Source organism: Rhinolophus hipposideros (genome assembly GCF_964194185.1).
Source record: "Rhinolophus hipposideros genome assembly, chromosome: 7".
NCBI lineage: Eukaryota > Metazoa > Chordata > Mammalia > Chiroptera > Rhinolophidae > Rhinolophus > Rhinolophus hipposideros.
This window is the reverse complement of record NC_138053.1, coordinates 71,395,499-71,413,537: the sequence shown is the minus strand read 5'-3', so window position 1 is coordinate 71,413,537 and position 18,039 is coordinate 71,395,499. Positions and strand designations below refer to the sequence as shown.

The window sequence follows — 18,039 nt, the reverse complement described above, 5'->3', positions numbered from 1 at the left end:
CCCATTACCCAATACCAAAGTCACTTCCACATTTTTATGTAGTTGTTACAGCAGCACCCCACCCTGAGTATCAAAATCTGTATTAGGTCCTTGTGGCTGCTGTGATAAATTACCACAAAATTGGTGTCTTAAAATAATAGAAATGTATTCTCTCAGGTCTGGAGTCCAGAAGCCCCGTATCAGTTTCATTGGGCCCAAATCAAGGCATCAGGAGGGCCAAGCTCCTTCCACTGGCTCTAGGGAGAGAATCTGTTTCTTTACTCGCTAGCTTCTACAGCGGCATTCCTTGGCTCATGGCTCCTTCATCTGTCTTAAAAGCCATAGCAGTGCAATATGGATAGTGCAATTTAAATTTGTCTTTCTTTGCTTCCATCATCAACTCTCTTTCTACCTTCTGTGTGTGTGTCTAATCTTTCTCTGTCTCTCTTACAATAAGAGCAAGTGATAGCATTTTAGGGCCACCTAGATAATGCAGGATTATATCCTCATCTCAAGATCTTAATAACATTCACAAAAGTTTTATCATATAAAATAACATTTACAGGCTCCAGGGATTAGGACATGATGTCTTTGGGTGGCTATTATTCAGCATGCTATATTTATTTCTCCTAATATTTATTTCTCCTGGAATTGGGTCCTTAATCTAGGAAATTAGTGTATTGAAGAAAATATTAATTTTCATTTAGTACACTCATTTCATAGATTAAGACTCTGAGGGCAAGATAAAGTAAAAGACCTACCTAGGACCACACAGCAAATGTTTCCATACAGCTAAGATTATGAACTGACCCCTGTGTTTCTACTCTTTGTAGTACATTATTCTTCTTCTCTAAATGAATTACCAAGAATTGCTCATTTCTTAATTGTTACCAAATTATCCCACAACCCAAATACAACTCTGAAACCATAAATAACTATCTCACAGCCAGCATCAATTTTAAAAAGGAGTTGCCATTTATCTCCACTGAACATAGTTAATAGTAACCTTAGGCAAGTTGGAAAAATGTGGGAAACAATCCATTTCAAGGATTACACAATATTTCCATTCAGAAGTTTGTATATAATTAAGTACTTATTATAACATTCACTTAAGTAATGATGGTCCTAACTTATTTTCTAAGTTCTCACAATTGTAGAACTTAGAACTGAATGGAATTTTCAAGAGATAATTTACTTCAACCACCTTTTGTTCAGTTAGGTAGTGTATTAATCATACTTTCCAGGCAAGGTGACTAAACCAGAGAGTCTAGGTGACTTGTATCAAGGCCGTGCAATTAAAAAGAGCAATTTACCTAATAAATACCAGGGGTGCCAAAAAAAAGTATACACATTTTAGGAGATGTTAACACCTTGGTCAGCGTTGCTCAAGCAGTAGTTTGCTGTAATCAGAAGTGTCTGGACGCTGATGGTAACCTCTTTGAGCACCTCTTGTAACTGCAGAAGTCAAACGTGACTTGTGTTCATTTTTTTGTTATTGGAATATATTAACAGTTTTTTTCCTTTCTTAAAATGTGTATACATGTTTTTGGTACCCTCTGTATACAAAGAGAATCCATCATACACCAGACACTGTATTAAGGGCTTGCATGCAAAGTCATACGGATGTACCATCCTCACCCTCAACAAGCTTTCTGAGTATGAGGGAACTACATGGGTAAATTACTCAAATGTGAGATTAAGTTTGGGAGCACAGGTTTTGTGGGGACAATGGAGTGGTCCGGAAGTCTTCCTAGAGATGCCATCTAACTGAAACCTGAAAGGGAGGAGTGCTGCTGGGAATGCTGAGGGCAGAAACATCAGTCCAGCCAGACTTAGTAGTGTGTGCAAATGCTACCCACGAGGGGACAAGGCATGTTCTGCAACTAAAATCAACTCAGTATGTCTATAAAGGGGAGCATAGTTGTAAATAGGGTGGGAAGGGGGTTGGTAGAGAGTAAATCATGAGGGCCTTACATAACATGCAAAAAAAAATGTAGTATTATTTTGAGGACATTGGGAAGAAATTTCAGTATTTAATAGGAAACTGGCTAGATGTGTGCCTTACACAGACCAGACTGACTAAGACTAGGGTTAGTTTTGTAATGGGATACTTTGAGAGGGAATAGGGTGCTATTAATAATATGCTAGAACAAGAGACCAAGCAAACCCAGACAGAGGATCACATCAGCTAAGTCTGGCCTAGGTTTGAATCCTGACTCACTTATGCCAACTATATAACTTCAGTCTGGCACCACAACTTTGAGACTTGATTTTTTCATCTAAATAGAGTACGAAGGTAACAATGATTATTTTACCCATTTCACAGATTATTTCTGACAATCAACTGATGAAAACATTGAAATGCTTTATGAATCAAAATAAAGTAAGGTGATATAATATCAGTTTTCTGTCTAATTTTTTATTATCCCATGACTTGGGGTTCTTTTCAGCAAGTGGAATCATTACGAAACAAAACAAAACAAAAAAACAGTAGTCATAGCATAGACTAGTAATGCAAGCTAACATTTTTGAGCTCTTAAAATGTGTGAGGCCCTCTACTGAGACCTGTACATTTATAGTCTCATTTGAAAATTTACAAACCCATCCTTCCAACAATGATGGGGTGGGTAATAGTATTATCCTCACTTAATGGTTGCAGAGATCAAGACCCAGGGAGTAATTTGTCCAAGGCCACACAGCCACACAGTTTTAGAATCCAGCCTCTACATCTAGAAGTTGGTTTCCAAAGCTCATAGTTTTAATAGTGGGCACGGTTGCAAACCTGCTGTCTGTGTCCTGCTCCTAGTTTGTTTGAAAAATACTTAAGTATACTCTTTTGCAAGATAAACAGCTGTAGTCTACTTTGTTTCTTTTTCTACTCACCTAAACCACGAAAATCTAAGGCAATTTAGAACAAGAATGACAAGAAAAAATACACAACTGGAGCAAGTACTACTGATGCCTTAGTGTTTTCTTTGGGAATCTGCTGTGAAATTACAATCGCCTTCCCAGTGATTATATATATATCTATGTTAAGAACTTCTGCAGGAGGGACTGTTTTAAATTTTTAAGTAATAATCATTTAGTAAACCAGGAATGCTACAGATGATGACATTTGGTGTAGAGCAGAACTACTTTTTCATGCCTCTAGTATAAAATTAGTTCTGGGGTGTTTTTTTGTTTGTTTTTGCCAAATAGACTACAATTTTAATATATTTAGGTTATGTCCATTGTACTATGGCTTATACTCTTTAAACATATTCCTCTGCTTTTTCTTTGTTTTTTGCCCCCTTTTCTATAAAAGGCAAAACAAGTTAAAGGTCAATTTTAAATTAAAACTGTTTAAATATAATATTTTAGCAAAAGAACTTAAATCCTCAAATCTGATATTCACATATTTCCCTCTCACGTGATAGCACGTCTTAGTGTAGTTTGTTTTGTGTTTTATAAGATATCCACTGGTTTGTAAACTCTGCTTCATCCTGTTGGTCTTCCTGTTGTTTTCTGAAAGCTTCATGGCACGTGTGCTCCCACATGGCTTCTGGGCTTTCTTTTAGAATATTCTTACTCCTCAGTTTTTAATCTGTCTATGTCTAGCTGAAGTCCTGTATCCTCAGTGTGACCCTCATCAAGTCATCCATCCCTCCCTCATTACAGGTTGCTGTTTTTCTGCCCTGCTTATTTTTTGACATTTAGTATAAACTGCCTTATATTATCTTCCAAGTCCCTGGAAAGATCTCCTGTCTCTATCTCTTGATTGCAAACTCTTGGAGGGTAAGGGCCAAAAAGGTCACAGTCATGGGATGAGAAACAAGACACTTAACTGCAGAATTTACTGAAAGCTGAGCATCTGTGATAATCCTGGTTCAAAACCATATGGTAACTTGAAATATAAGATTTGTTTTGAAATATTTAAAAATTGAGTCACTTCTCCTTTTGCCTGTTATGCTCCCAATCTCCACAGTTACCTGTTTTGTCCCTATTTTTTTTTCTTTCTTTCTCTTTTATAGTTGTGTCCTTGAACACATTTGTTATCTTCTACTCTTTATTCTCAGCTCTTTTCTCCCCAAGTTATCTTCAACTTTCAAATATCTGCTACTAGTCTCTTAACCAAGTTTCTACTTGTTCCCCCAAACTTCAGAACATTAAGAACACTAAAATTCCAAATCTTAAATAATTTCAGATGTTTTAATATTTCCCTTTTCTACAAATGCTAGGTTGTATTCCTTATTCCTTCCTCTTTCTTCAACTCCAATATTTTTAATTCCCACTTCATCAAATAGTCTGCTAGTTGCTTTCCTGACACTTTCCCTTGAAATGAGGGGAAACATCATATTTTTCTATTCATAGTGTCCGTTTGATGAGGGCTTATTATGTACCAGGCACCATTAAGCTATTACATGCATAACTCCAATTTCTTCAAACTGTTCACCAAACCCCAAGCTCAGTGTGTTTTCCTGTACTTCTTGGGGAAGGCATCAAACTCTCCCCAGGCTGTTCCCTTCCTCCCACCTTCAAAAGGCTTCTCTAGCTATGAGGTTTGGAATTATTCCCAATTGTTTTCTGTTACAGTACCCTACTTGTTTCTTCCATAGCATTTACCTCAATTTTTCATATTATCTCTGTGTTTACATGTTTATTTTTTTGACACTGTAGAATGAAGCTCTGTGACAGCAAAACCAGCATCTTGTTTTTTTCACCACTGTATTTAAGTATCTGACACAAAGCAGAACACTCAGTAAATTTCTGCTGAATGAATGAATGATCTCATTAAATCTTTACCATGTAGGAAAGAGGTGGTTGTGTTAAAACAAAAATAAGGATATTGTTAATATCCTTATTTTACTGATGACAACTTGCCCAAGTCACACACTATTGTCTGGAAGTTTGGAAACTCAAATGCACCCACTTCTGTGTCTTCAAAACTCACTTTCAATCTAGGTTCATACTTGTAATCACTTTTCATTAAAGTCTCCACTTTTAATGCCTCCATCATACTGCCTCTTTAGAAGACTCTTGGACTTAGTTTTCCTTACTTTGATACCATGGCTGCGATTACTTACTTCTGTGGGATTCCTTTTAGACCACAGGTTCTCATTTCAGTTAATTTAACATCCAGTCAAATGCCAGGGCTTGGGTTGTATTTCCCTCACACCTTTCTTGTCATGTCAGCCCTTTTGCAGCACTACTCATTAGCTTGATTTCTTTCCTGGGAGTTCAAAACCCTTGTCTTCGTCACTCCAGCAAAACCTCTCCTCCTCCTTTCATAGTCTGTCCAAATGCTCTAAGGCCTCTTCTGCTTTTCCTCTGGCTTCTAACATTCTAATTATATGTTCTTTACTATCTCTCTGGCTTCAGCGTTAAAGCACTTCTGTAGTTTTGTTCATCAACTTTTTATACCATAATCTGCCTAACGTCCCTAGCATTTTTTCTTCTTCCATTATTTGTGAATCGTATCCTTCTACCGAAATGTTCCCCTAAATGCCCTAGAAATGTTTTGCGACAATGGTAATTACTGTTATTAATAACATTGTAAATATATCTCACTATAGATCATCAATAGTATATGAATTAACATCCGCATGGTATCATTTTCCCCGTGTTACAGAATATTAATTTTTCTTTTATTCTATCAATAAATCAAAGCTATTTAGGCTTTGGAAATATATCTATATCTATGTATCTATATCATTTGAAACCAATTGTAAAAAGAAGCTTAGCTTTTATTATCACAATAACACATCAATTTAACATGTATATAGTCTGGTCCTGCATATAATAATTCAGCAATTAGTGCCAAAGAATTCTTCCTTGAAAGATGTGAACCCAGGTATGCTATTAAGTCAAATTCTAACTTCTGTCAGTGTCTCTATATCTTTCCAAAAAAGGTATGTGCATTTCTATATTTGGTCAGCCTGGAGTATACATGCATGCACATTTCACACTTTTCCCCTTTGATAACCACTATTAACGTGAACATGGGTTTCATTTTAAAGAGCTTTATTTGGCAGGGGTGTACAAGTGAAGCTTTATGATCTAAGTAAAATTCTGGAAGTTAGAAATACTAAAGACCTCCAAATTAGCATTCATTTTCTCTAAAATAAATAATGACTAAAATAGAAGAGAAATAATTATTTGATTTTCTAAGTCATCTTCACTTTTTTTCTCTTATATGAGTCCAGACAAAGGCAAAAAGATAAGGAAATAGACAAAGTAGCTGATAAGTGTCGCATGTACTAAAACAATTGGAAAGGAAGGTAAAATGAACCCTCAAGGAGAGTTATTGGGAACAGAATATTTAACCTGGAGGAAAAATGCAGAATGATGACTTAGTAATCGGACAGTCAGCATCTATTCTCAGAAGGTACTTATCTATGGTTTGCTGACTTCATTAAAGACAAAGCTATAAGAAATTGGCCTGAGTGCTGGGATAAGGAAACATTCACTAGAGATTCAGAATGAGAAAAGGATCCTGATGAAATATGTTGACTTTACATTGCTGGAGACTTTTATGCATAGTTTATTAACTATCTATTTAGGATGCTACATATCCAAAAAGGTCTAAGTCACTTACTCTAACTGTAACATAGGAAGCTAAGCAATCATAATGGATGACTTTCTCTGGCCTTGATGATACACAAGGGGTTTAGAAGCCAGTGAAAGGGAGAAAACAAAAACAAGAAAAGGAGGAGAAAAGAATGGAGGGGTGAAGGGGTGGTAAAGTATTAGGCATTCACAATGCTTCAGAGGCAGGCTTGTCACAGATGGCTGATATTTCAGATGTATGATTGTCTCAAAGCAGAACTATTAGAAAGATGTTGATGGGCCTTGAATTATAAAGACTCTATGAATATGCCAAGTTATCCTCAAAAAAGGCTAAGGATGGACACGTATGTTTTTCAGTATAGCTTGTTAACACAAGGCCATTGAAAGAAAATAATAATGATTATAGAAAAAGGCCTTTTTTAAAAAAAGTTTCTAATTTTGCAGTTAACTGTTGCTGTTTGGAATTAAATTGCTGTTAACCTACACTGTTCGTAATTAAGTTATAGTTGTAGTTTAATTATTAGATTATGTTTAGTTGACAATTACTAGAAGTTGGGGAGACATTGATTTAATCAATACTTTACCTCTTTTATTATGATTAATTAAATGATTCATTAATATCTCAATGCCATTCTTCATTGTAAGAAGCATGCCAAACATTCGAAAATTCCTCATTAATGATAACACACATACTGACAGATTAGATATAGGTAAAGTTGGACAGATTTAGGTTGAAGAATTATTAGGTGAACTATAAAATGAGGCAATGCTTTACTGCCAGAACTATGAATCTATCAAATGGTAATTGGATGCACGTGTTAGCAGCAGTAAAAAGTCACTGTCCAGTTGTCCACCTTACATGGGAATCTACTCTGAGTGTCGTCTTTGATTTATTGTTCCAATTAGAACACAATGTTCAAAGAAAGAACACAACTGACCTGATTTAAACGCAAGGGAGCCTTTAAGGCCATTATTTTCTGGGTGAACTAGCTCCCTTTTCGATATCTTGAAATTTTCTATTTGTATAAAAATCTGTGCTCATTAAATACTTAGTTTTAAACTGATTCTGTAAAGCATAACCATTGTTTATTCATTAATTCCGTATCAGAGTGTAGTTGGTGGCTTCCCAAGATGCAGCTATATTTTTTGTCACTAATATTAAAGTTTGCACATTACCAGATTTTCACTTGTTATACTGACTGACAGGCATATGTAAAGGTAATAGGCACTGAAAAGAAAGAGGGGCAATTATGAAAAGTAAACAGTTTTAATCTGTAAAACCATGTAACAAACACCATTGGTCAAATGGCCAATGTAAATAAGTGATCTTAAATAACTGCAATATACCATGAAAAATTGAGATACTTCTGCATAAAGGACTTGAGACAGAAAGAGATTCATTACTTTTTGAGACTGATTAAACTGTATTAAAATTACATAAACATGAATCTTATGTGCCAACTTACTGGAAAATTACAAGAGAACTTCAATTTCTGGGAGGGAAATGCTAATATTCTACTTACTCACATTAAGCAAACATCAACTATTAATGCTGACAAATGTTGGAACAGTAATACTAAAAACGTCATCTGAATTATTCTTCATTGCAAAGTTCACAGAATTAATGTTAAGAGAGATTAAAATCACTTTGAACTAATACACATGCATTACTCTTCCTTCTGAAGCATAATAAAGAAATATCATTTGTACTACAATTTTGGTAAGCATACAGACGTCTAAGGCTTAGGAAAGATGTAGATATTCATAGGCAGCTCATAAATGTGAGGAACATTAGCTCCATTTCAAATGAGCTGTCAACTTTTTTCCAACATTTTGGCTTGTGGAAAGTCAGACATTTGGATAATAAATGGGGTTTGCCTCTGAACATTAAGGTGATTGTACAGGAATTTAAAGTGCTCATTCATGTTCTTCTATAAATTCATTAAACACTAAACACACACACACACACACACACACACACACACACACACACACAAACTAATAAGGCTTTTCACTCTAAACTGAATAGTAAAAATGTAGAAGAAATAAGCATACAGTTGGGTTTCCTTTATTCTATGAGATATAATTCTTCTTTTAAATTCTGTGCTTGAGCATCATTTTGAAAAACATCTTCAAAAAGCGGTCCATATCTTTGGATAATAGATTCCTGAAATACCCAAGACTTAGAGATTAGTATTTCTGAATTCTGATACTCCAATATTGGCATGTGATTTCTGCCAACTGTTTTCTTGGGTTTCTTCTAGTAGATGGTTATAAATCAGGTTTATGAAGAGGAAACTCTCTGTAATTGTGTATTTTTAATAGATTTATGATAAAGCCATCAAAGTGGAGGGTCCATATGGTAGGAATGCAGTAAAGGTAACAGGCCCAGTGTCACGTAAACATTAAATCCACCTTCATAAATCCTCAATGCTCATGATTAAATGCTGCCGGTTATAAATTATGCAAACTCTAGAAACAACCACAACTTAAATAAGACACCAGTGAAAGCCATAGTTGTACATTGATTTTCTTGCCAGGAGACTGTTGTATTATTTTTAGGAGATAATATTTGAGTCCCTATTTTCCTCAACAATTACTTTCTCATGTAATGTAACTTCCTAAAATAAGCTCTAGTCCTGGTTAAAAAGTAGTAATACAAACCTTTAATCCTAGCCAATAATCTTTCATTTTTATGTGGTGAAATGCTTTTTTGATTTGCAGACTCATGTTACTCATGTTAAGGCATTTTCTGTCTATTGTCTATCTGTCTGTCTGTCTGTCTGTCTATCTGTCTGTCTATCTATCTGCCTGTCTATCCATCTATCCATCCATCCATCCATCCATCCATCCATCCATCCATCCATCCATCCATCTACCTACCTACCTATCATCTATCTTTAGGTCTCCAAGTTTTTACCTCTTTTAGAGTCATAGACCAGAGGTATCTGCAATATCTCAGTTTCACACTAGTATTTATAATCAAATTATCTTATCACACCTGGGAATAATTAAACTTGTCCCTCAGCTGTAAACAATTATTATGTATAATGGCATTCATGGGCTTTTCTTAAATAGTCATGTATTTTTAATGCCCTCTTTTAAAATGAGTGTGATCAATGTATGTGTATGTTGTGTATCCATAAGCAATTATATTCCCAATCATAATATCAAAAGAGATATTGCACCTAGAGAATGCACTGAGTCTGACACCATGTAGCCACCTGCAATATTTCTGCTTCTGTTCCACTGTCATTGTATTACTCTGCCACCTTCATTCTGAAGAACTGTTGGCATTCATAGCTGGAAGCAATTATGTTTTTGGATAATTCGTGTTTTAGAGTTTTGAGATGTCTAATTCTAATTGTTGGTATCAGTGTTGCCAGTAGCAAAGAGGTAGAAAAAATAAGGAGTGATATAACCCAATAGACTTAGGCTTGAATCCCAGCTCTGCCAATTTCTAGTTGATGACCTGGGGTAACATACTTTTTTCAGGCTTAGTTTTCATATTTGAAAAATGTGATAGTTGTGCCTAAATCATAGGACTGCTATGAGTATTAAATGAGATATATATTTAAAGAAATAGGCACATACTACATATTCAGTGCATACTGTTACCTCTGTGAGACTCTGTTGTCTCCCGTACTCTTTTCCCAGAAAGACTCATAAGCACGATGGCTTTTCCATTTTGAGAATATCCATCCTTGGCTGTCTCAAGTTTAGGGATACATTTTCTTTGCACCGGACTCCCTTGTTGTGCAAGTGACAACCATGGGAGAAGCCCACAGCTGTTTTACTTACGTTCAGAAATAAGTCTACCAGTCCCAGTTGCAAGGGTACCTAACAGCTGTATCCAGCCTTTCTAGGAGGCCAGAACTGGAGCCAAGTGGTAATGTTTCAAGGGCAAAGCTCTAGATGTAAAGAATGATAAAACAAACCTAAATGAACCTGAGCATATCTAGTGACAGATACACCACAGCTATTCTAAATTATTCAAGCTTTCTCAGACTTCTAACAGGACAAACATAATTCATCTCTGCTCCCTTTATTCTACTCTTCCATAATGACTAAGAAGAAAAAAATACCTCTTCCCTACCAAAAATCAAATTATAATAATCACCCAAATTGAGAAAAGTTTCTTTAACAAATGTAATATTTTTAGAACCATCCAATTTCTGGGAACCACCTTTGGAGGTAGAAGTTAAAAATAATTTCACAGAACTTATGAGTGATTTCCTTACTTCCCTTTTGTTAGAATTTTGCTGGCAAAAAGCCAGTAAAACAGTTGTTTAATTACCCAGGACATCACAAACATCTATCCTCTTAGATAAGCTGTTACTGTATTTTAGCAGCAATACTACTAGGGTCAAAAGTAACAAAGAAAATTAAGCTTCAAATAAGCAAACCTCAAAAGAACAGCTTTGTGGATTGAGAATAATTAATAACTTGTTTAGGAAAATGTTACTGAAATGTGGTTTTTGGACAAGGAACTGACACTCTTCAGAGGTTAGATACCCTAATATTTAACAGGCTACCATTTGGTGGGCTGGCTGGCTGGTTACCCTGTAGGCATGGCAAAAGTTTGTTCACATATAATTATACAACATTTAGACAATATCTTAATGATACCATGTAGTTCAGCTGAATCAGTCTAGCTGGAAATTGTAGCAGCGTTCTGATTACCCCGCCACATGTGAAATCAAGGCTTTTTCAACCTCTACTTTTCACTTGCTATGTCTTCATACAGATGTTCTTTGAAAGTTTAAATTATTTATGGCTTGACATTATTTAACAGAGTAAGACCCTCCCCCTTTTATTCTCAACCACTGATTAAGATTTCATTACTATGTAAGATATTGTAATTTTAACAAGAACTCTTCGTATACTTTATATGGAAGAGATATTAGTATATTTTGGACAATTAGGATGGAAATTTTCCACACTTGCATGTATGCAATAAAAGTTGTATACTTTTCTGTTTGTAGATAATTCTTACTGTAAAAATATAATCCAATGTGTACCCTGAAAATCATTTTGCTAAATCATTAATCACACTGTGACTATTATTTTAGAAAATAGTAATTCAAGTTGCATAAATAAACTAGTGTAGATTAGTCCTTGTTTCATATCCTAAAGACACCTGAAATATAGCAGTAGCAAAATCAAATTAGTGTCAAACAAAAACACGAATATAGTTTGCTCAAGGTTAACACTCTAAAATTTTACTATATTTCTTCGAGTAATCTCCATGAACTAAAACTACAAAGAATTTTAGTCCATGGGAATTATTTTTTTTAAACTCTCAGTTCACTCTTCAGTCAGTATTTGGACAATTTCTTCCCCATCGTCCTACCTGGATGATACCACAGCTATTTTGTTTTAGAAGTGAACAAAGATATTAAAGTTTTAATCAACCACGGTAACATCTATACATACATAGTACCTAATGAATTCAGGTAACAATTGAAAAAATCTTGATCATAAATGACATTATTTCAGCCACTTTTAATGAATCAGAATGGAAAAAAGTACAGTTGATTGGTTATTTAACATCTTAAATATGAAACATAAAATGAAATACTTTAACAGCCTTCTACAAATATTACTACTTGTGAATATATTGTAATTTTAGTAAATGGAAGCAGCAGCTGAGGAGGAACAAAGTTAATGTTGAATGTGAGTCCCCAAATAAGAAAACTAAGTCTTAATTCTTGTCAATCTTTATTTAAAAAGAAAATGCTAAATTCCGGTTAACTGTCTTTCTTAGTACCAGATACTTTCAGCGCCAAGGAATCTTGAAAAGTATGACTCATGGATGTAAGTTAGTTGGCAAATGTATGTTTCAAATTCCCAAACTGACACAAAAAGATCCCTTTACAAGGTGACTTGAAAGTACCATTGAGGTAATGCTAAATGGTCATTAAAGATATTTAAATGTCATTGTCTACTATCTTCAGTGTGCCATTACATAGCCTCAGGATCCTTTCAAATAGCAATCAATAGAGGATGAATAAGTCTCACCACTTGAAAGTAACTAGGAAAGGAAGCCAAAAGAGTAATCTGGCTTTGCGGGACAGATTTGAGGGGCACAATATCCACTCCTCCTCTCCTGGTTCTCCCTCCTCCTCCCCAACCTATACTCCTGCAAGAAAGAAAGAAAGAAAAAGTGCTAAAGAAGAACAGAAAGTGAGAGAGAAAGGAAAAAGGAAAGAAATCCATAAATCTGGGGTATAATTTGTACGGAGAAGAAAACCTCATCTTATGGGATAAACTATAGCCATGGAAACAGACTTATGACTTTTACTTTGAAAATAAAAGAATGACAATGAAATTTGTGTGAGGTCTGTGTGAATCCAGTCCCAGATGTTTACAATGCTGTAGTAGTATGGCTCTGCAATATGAGAGGTTTCAGAAGAAACCAGTACAACAGGACACCACAAAGCAGCGCATATGCTATTGACAACGCAGACATGAGCATCATGTTACCAAGAGAGAAGACAGGCAGAAGACAAATAGCAGCAGTGATGCCGGAAAAGCTAACTTCATGCACTGCAATCACTCAAGCCAAAATGAGGGATTCCCGCCCCCTCCACACACACACAGAAAAAAAAAATTAAAACCAGAAAAATACTTTCACTCCTATCTAGCGAGGTGGTGGGGTAAAGGGGTACGGGAAGTGAGCAAGTGGAATTGACATTTCTTTCTTAAATAAAGTTCCCATAAAGCCCCTATAATTGACAGCAGATAATTATTTTCAGCTTGAGGAAACTGTCCCCAACTATTAATAAGATTGCTAGCGAAAAGAAACAAAATGCGTTTATTTGAGACATTTCCAGAACGGAGGGAAAGGAGACCTTGGGATGAAGTAGGGAAGGGTGATGGAGACAGAGAGGGGCATCAATGCATTGCAACAACTCTTGGGCGCCCTGCGTGGTCAGGAGAGTGACAAGCCAGAGAGACAAGGCGGATAGGGTGGCAAGGAGTTGGGGGTGTAAAGGGAGGAGGCTGCGAGAAGAGGGTGCGGCAGCACAATGTATACACGGGCCTGGGGGGTGACTTAGTGTGAAAGTATTCCACTTAATCATTTTACAGGGGTTGGGGACGTAAATATTTAGCTGGCCACATCTGGAACAGATTTTCCCCCCCTTGTGGGGTGGGGGTGGATAATTGGAAGGAGGGGAGCGCACATTTGTTACTTACTGTACGGGCAGTTCTCCTTCTTGGTACCGCTGACCTTCCCGTTCTTCTCAATCTTGAGAAAGTACTTGGTGAAAGAGAATAGCTTTCTCCAGCGGACATCTCCTTGGAGGTGATTGTAGCTCCGCACATGCCTCCCCGCACTGGAAGGGAAGGAGAAGGAGGAGGAGGACGACGACGACGACGACGACCAGGAGGAGGAGGAAGAAGAAGAGTTGGTGGCCTCTGGTGACACCATGTCCTGACCAAGGGCTCGGCAGGTGACAGGGACAGAAGACACCAAGAACAGCAACAAGAAGCAGCAGCAGCAGCCCGGCAGGTGGGGAAAGGCTGAGGCACAATGTGTCAGTATCCATTTCCACATTGTACTGAAACTCTCGGCACTGGAAATTGTCTTATCAGAAGGAACATACTGGAAGGGTAAGACCTGGTGCGAGGCAAGGAGACAGCTGGAGGTGGTGGCCGCTGGTTAGCTCCCTCTGGGTGCGGATCTGGCCAGAAGTGAATGCACCAACATCCATAACTCCTCGGAAGGGCCGGCTGCCTCTCCTCGCTCCGTTCGCGGATCTGCTACCCTGAGCCTCTCAAGTCTCCCAGTGAATCGTGGACGTGGGTGGCCGCAGTAGCAGGAGCTGTTTGGTGGAGGTGGTGGGGTTGGTCACCAGCGATCTTCACTGCCCCAGGAGTTACTTTGTTCTCTTCTTCACCCCTTTCTTCACCATGTTAGATGTAAAAGAAAAAAAAAAAAAAGGTCTGAGAAACAGATGACAGCACGGTGAACAAAACCCAAAGGGGTTGGGGTGGGAGACTGCGGGAGAGATGTGCGCCGGGCTGTGGTTGGCACCTTCTGGTCCCTCTCCGCAGAGCCCCAGCCGGCTACCCAGTTCTAAAAGTGCGTCCCTTCGGAGTTGTCAGAACTGGAGGCAGCTGCCGGCTCGAGCGCTGTTTTCTTCTCTCTCTTGCTTTCTCTTTTTGGTGGTGCCTGTTGATTTGAAGCCTGCAGAAAGTCACTTCTTGTTTGGGGGGATGGCGGTTGGTGTTTTGTTTGGCCCTATTTCCCTCCCCCCACCCTCCTTCCCTTTGGAAAGCCCGCTTGTAAACAGGTTGAAGCCTGGAGTCTAAATGTCAGTGATTCTAAGCCAGAGGTGGGCTCTGCCTCTGCTGGTCAAACCTCATTTGCAGGGGTGGAGAAGCGGGGGGAGGGGGTCAAACTGCGGTGGGACATCTGAAACCCTGGGCTGCTGGGAACGCCAGGGAGAGGGAGGAGGGAGGGGGCCGAGAGTGGGGAGAGCAGGGGAGCGAGGAGAGGAGAGCGCGATGCTCTATGCGGAGCCGGGGGGCTGCTGATCCCTTCTTGCGCCACGGCTCCGCACCCTCCGCCCCGCTGAGCCTCCAGCTCCAGCTAATTGCTGCAAAAGCGTCCCTGTGCTCGCTGCTGCGCAGGCCACCAGCGACAGCTGTATCCTGAGGCTTTCTGAATTTTGCTGTCTTCCAGCCTGAACCAATCCCCTCTGGGGAGCCCCTTTCTCACTTGTTTTCCAGCGTAGGATTTTTTTTTTTTTTTCTTTTGGCAGTGAAGTACTTGAGAGCCACCTGGAGCCTGGTGCTTAGCTGACTTTTTTTCTTCCCTCTTGCTCCCAGAAGGAGGGGAGAGCTGGGGGAGAAAGCAGAAGATGCTGAGGATAAACCCTCCAAACCAGAAGATTATAAACTGGTCCGAGCAAGCACACACAAAAAAGGGAGACATAATTAGCTTCCTTTCCTCCTCTTCTGCCAGCTTCCAAGGAGGTCTGCGCTTTAATGAATCACTGATTTCTCCCTTCCGTTGCTGAAGTAAAAAGTTCACACTTTGGCCCTCTCTGCCTTTTAAGCTCAGGGAGATTTATTGTCACCCTTAAAAGTTGCCTCTCTGGGCGCAAATGAAATCGGGGACCCAAAGACGGATTTCTAATTGCTAACATGAGTCGTTTACGGAATTACGCGTGCACTTCAAAGCGAACGCACTTTTTGAGATTGCAAAGATTTAACCACACAATTTGGCTAATATTCTGCTGTTTTATTTTCTATGTAATTTCCTTGCACTTTCCCATAAAGGGGCATTTTCTTTTTTCTGTCTTCAAATTTAACGTTTAAAGGGCTCTGTTTTACAATATAACTGCACTACTCGTCTCCCTCTCATACTCACCACCCTTCGACACCCTCCTCGCTAACAGAAACTTGCTTGAAACCCAGGTATAGACAGAACCATGTCACTAGCTGGGTAGCCTTTGCCAAGAATTAAGAGGCTCAAAGAAGAAACACTGTGATAATCCGTTCCAATCTGAGTAAGAGTTCCCACGGGAGCACTTCTTTAAGAATTAATTTAAAGTAGGGAAAGCTTGCCTGGAAGGAGTGCCTAAAGATGTATTGGTGTAAAATATTTATGTTCTGCAAAGTGGTTGGACACTTGTGTTATGTTTAAACATACGCAATTGCCAATATTTTATGGTTTTCACCTTCAAAAGTGGCAATTTCACATGATTCAACCCAACATTTAGGCTGCTATTCTAAGAGGGAGAATGATTTCAAGGTGAACTTGGGAGTTTGACCTCTACAACTGTAATTTGGAAGGAACTAATCACAAGAGCTGTGTGTATACAACAAGCCAGAATCCCTATAATGTGCTTTTGGCCTCAGTCTTCAATGTGAACAGGCGAAAATACAAAGACGTTAAAAATCTAGCTTTTGAGATGGGCATCAGGAATGATTGCCCAATTATGTTGTTTAGTGACCTGAAAAATGACTTTACATGCTTGCTCATATATTTTCCTCTGCATTCAGAGCCTTTGAGATAGAACCATTTAATACTAGAATCAGGGATTTTAATTGCATTATTTATAAATCATTGCAATGCTTATTCTGAAGATTTCAACAATGTGGTGAACATCCTTCACATTTTAAAATTTTAAATATAATTAGCTCTGATTTCTGTAGCTATTAATTGGAGAGCTAAGCAAATAAAGAGCATACGTCAAACAAATGTTGCTCTTTCATTACAGCATGGGTATTTAAAAATGAACTCACAGTACTAATTTCAATTTTCTAGTTCACAGTTTTATACTTAAGATGACAAATGCCTAAAAGAGAGTATAGTGTTTCTAAGGGACTAGAGTTTCAGCCCAGTTTTTCAGCAGAATCCAAATGTTTGAATTGACAACTAATTAAAACTACATGTTTTTTAAAAATTATGTTTGATGAAACCATACAATAAAAATTCTGTCGTGAAAAATTACAAAACACAGGAAGTTATTATGTTGAGGTTTCTCTACACTGGGCATCAACACCATTGATGCCAGCTTGAGATAGTTTTATTTTTTTTTAACTCATAAGAGACCCCACCCGTACCCCAAAGAAAGTCTCCTCTCTCTCTCTCTCTCTCTCTCTCTCTCTCTCTCTCTCTCCCTCTCCACACACACACACACATACACACACACACACACACACACTGCCGCTACCAACTTTCTGCTTCAGTGGAAAAAGCTATTCAGATCTTTAAGTTTTCTGTTTATTCTGTCTGAAATGGGAAAAAACACATCTTCAAAAGTTCCGTATTAAAATCTGTTTGCAGCAGGTGCAGTGTTTAAAAGTTCTAGAGCCCTTTCTCTGCTTTTCTGTACAGCGTGATGACAGGAAGGGCATTTACAAAACAGCCCAAAGGAAAAGCTGACATAGCTTTTTAGATTATATCTCATTCTTCTTTTTCTTTTCTGCACAGCCTTTCTTTTATAGCGCAGTTGAATCCCTAAATACTTCACTGCTTTGCATTGTTAGGTCACCTCTTAGGTTAGCCCGAGAAAGCCTGAGAAAAGTTCCACAGGAAAGATGCACTATTTAACGGAATTCAATCTCTCCCAATAGATTTGAATCACTAACATAAATGTATGAATGTAGATTATATCTCTGTAATGAGGCCTGAATCATTCTCAGTTACTTCAAAGGACTGAAATTCTACCTTCCTTTTTTAGCAGCAATAATCAGGTCTTAATGGGTTCCTTTATTAATTGTTTCTCTGCAGCGATTGAAAAGGACAGTACAAGCTTCAGATTAGAGTAGTACCTACTAATTCTAAAAGGCTGTTTTTTCTCCTTTTTTCTAACGTCTAGAAGGCATGCTTTATTTATTTCTACGCTCTAAACAAATCCAGTAATATTAGGCTAAATCTTGATGGGGGGGAATAGGTGTGGCCTTTTGTTTAATATGATGTTTTGAGAAATTATTGAGGCTTTTAAAAGCAAGACCATGGCAGCAGACATTGAAGAATCCTAAAACGTGGCTATT

General features: G+C 38.0%; 1 protein-coding gene across 1 annotated transcript in view; it reads right to left on the bottom strand.

The window, feature by feature from the left end:
- The window catches only part of FGF10 (fibroblast growth factor 10), a 77,937-nt gene extending 62,776 nt beyond the window's left edge, over window positions 1-15,161 (bottom strand). The window contains exon 1 of the mRNA XM_081054068.1: window positions 13,726-15,161. Coding sequence (XP_080910194.1) covers window positions 13,726-14,086 — 361 coding nt within the window. The 5' untranslated portion in view covers window positions 14,087-15,161. The remainder of the gene's footprint in view (window positions 1-13,725) is intronic.
- Window positions 15,162-18,039: the final 2,878 nt, after the last annotated feature.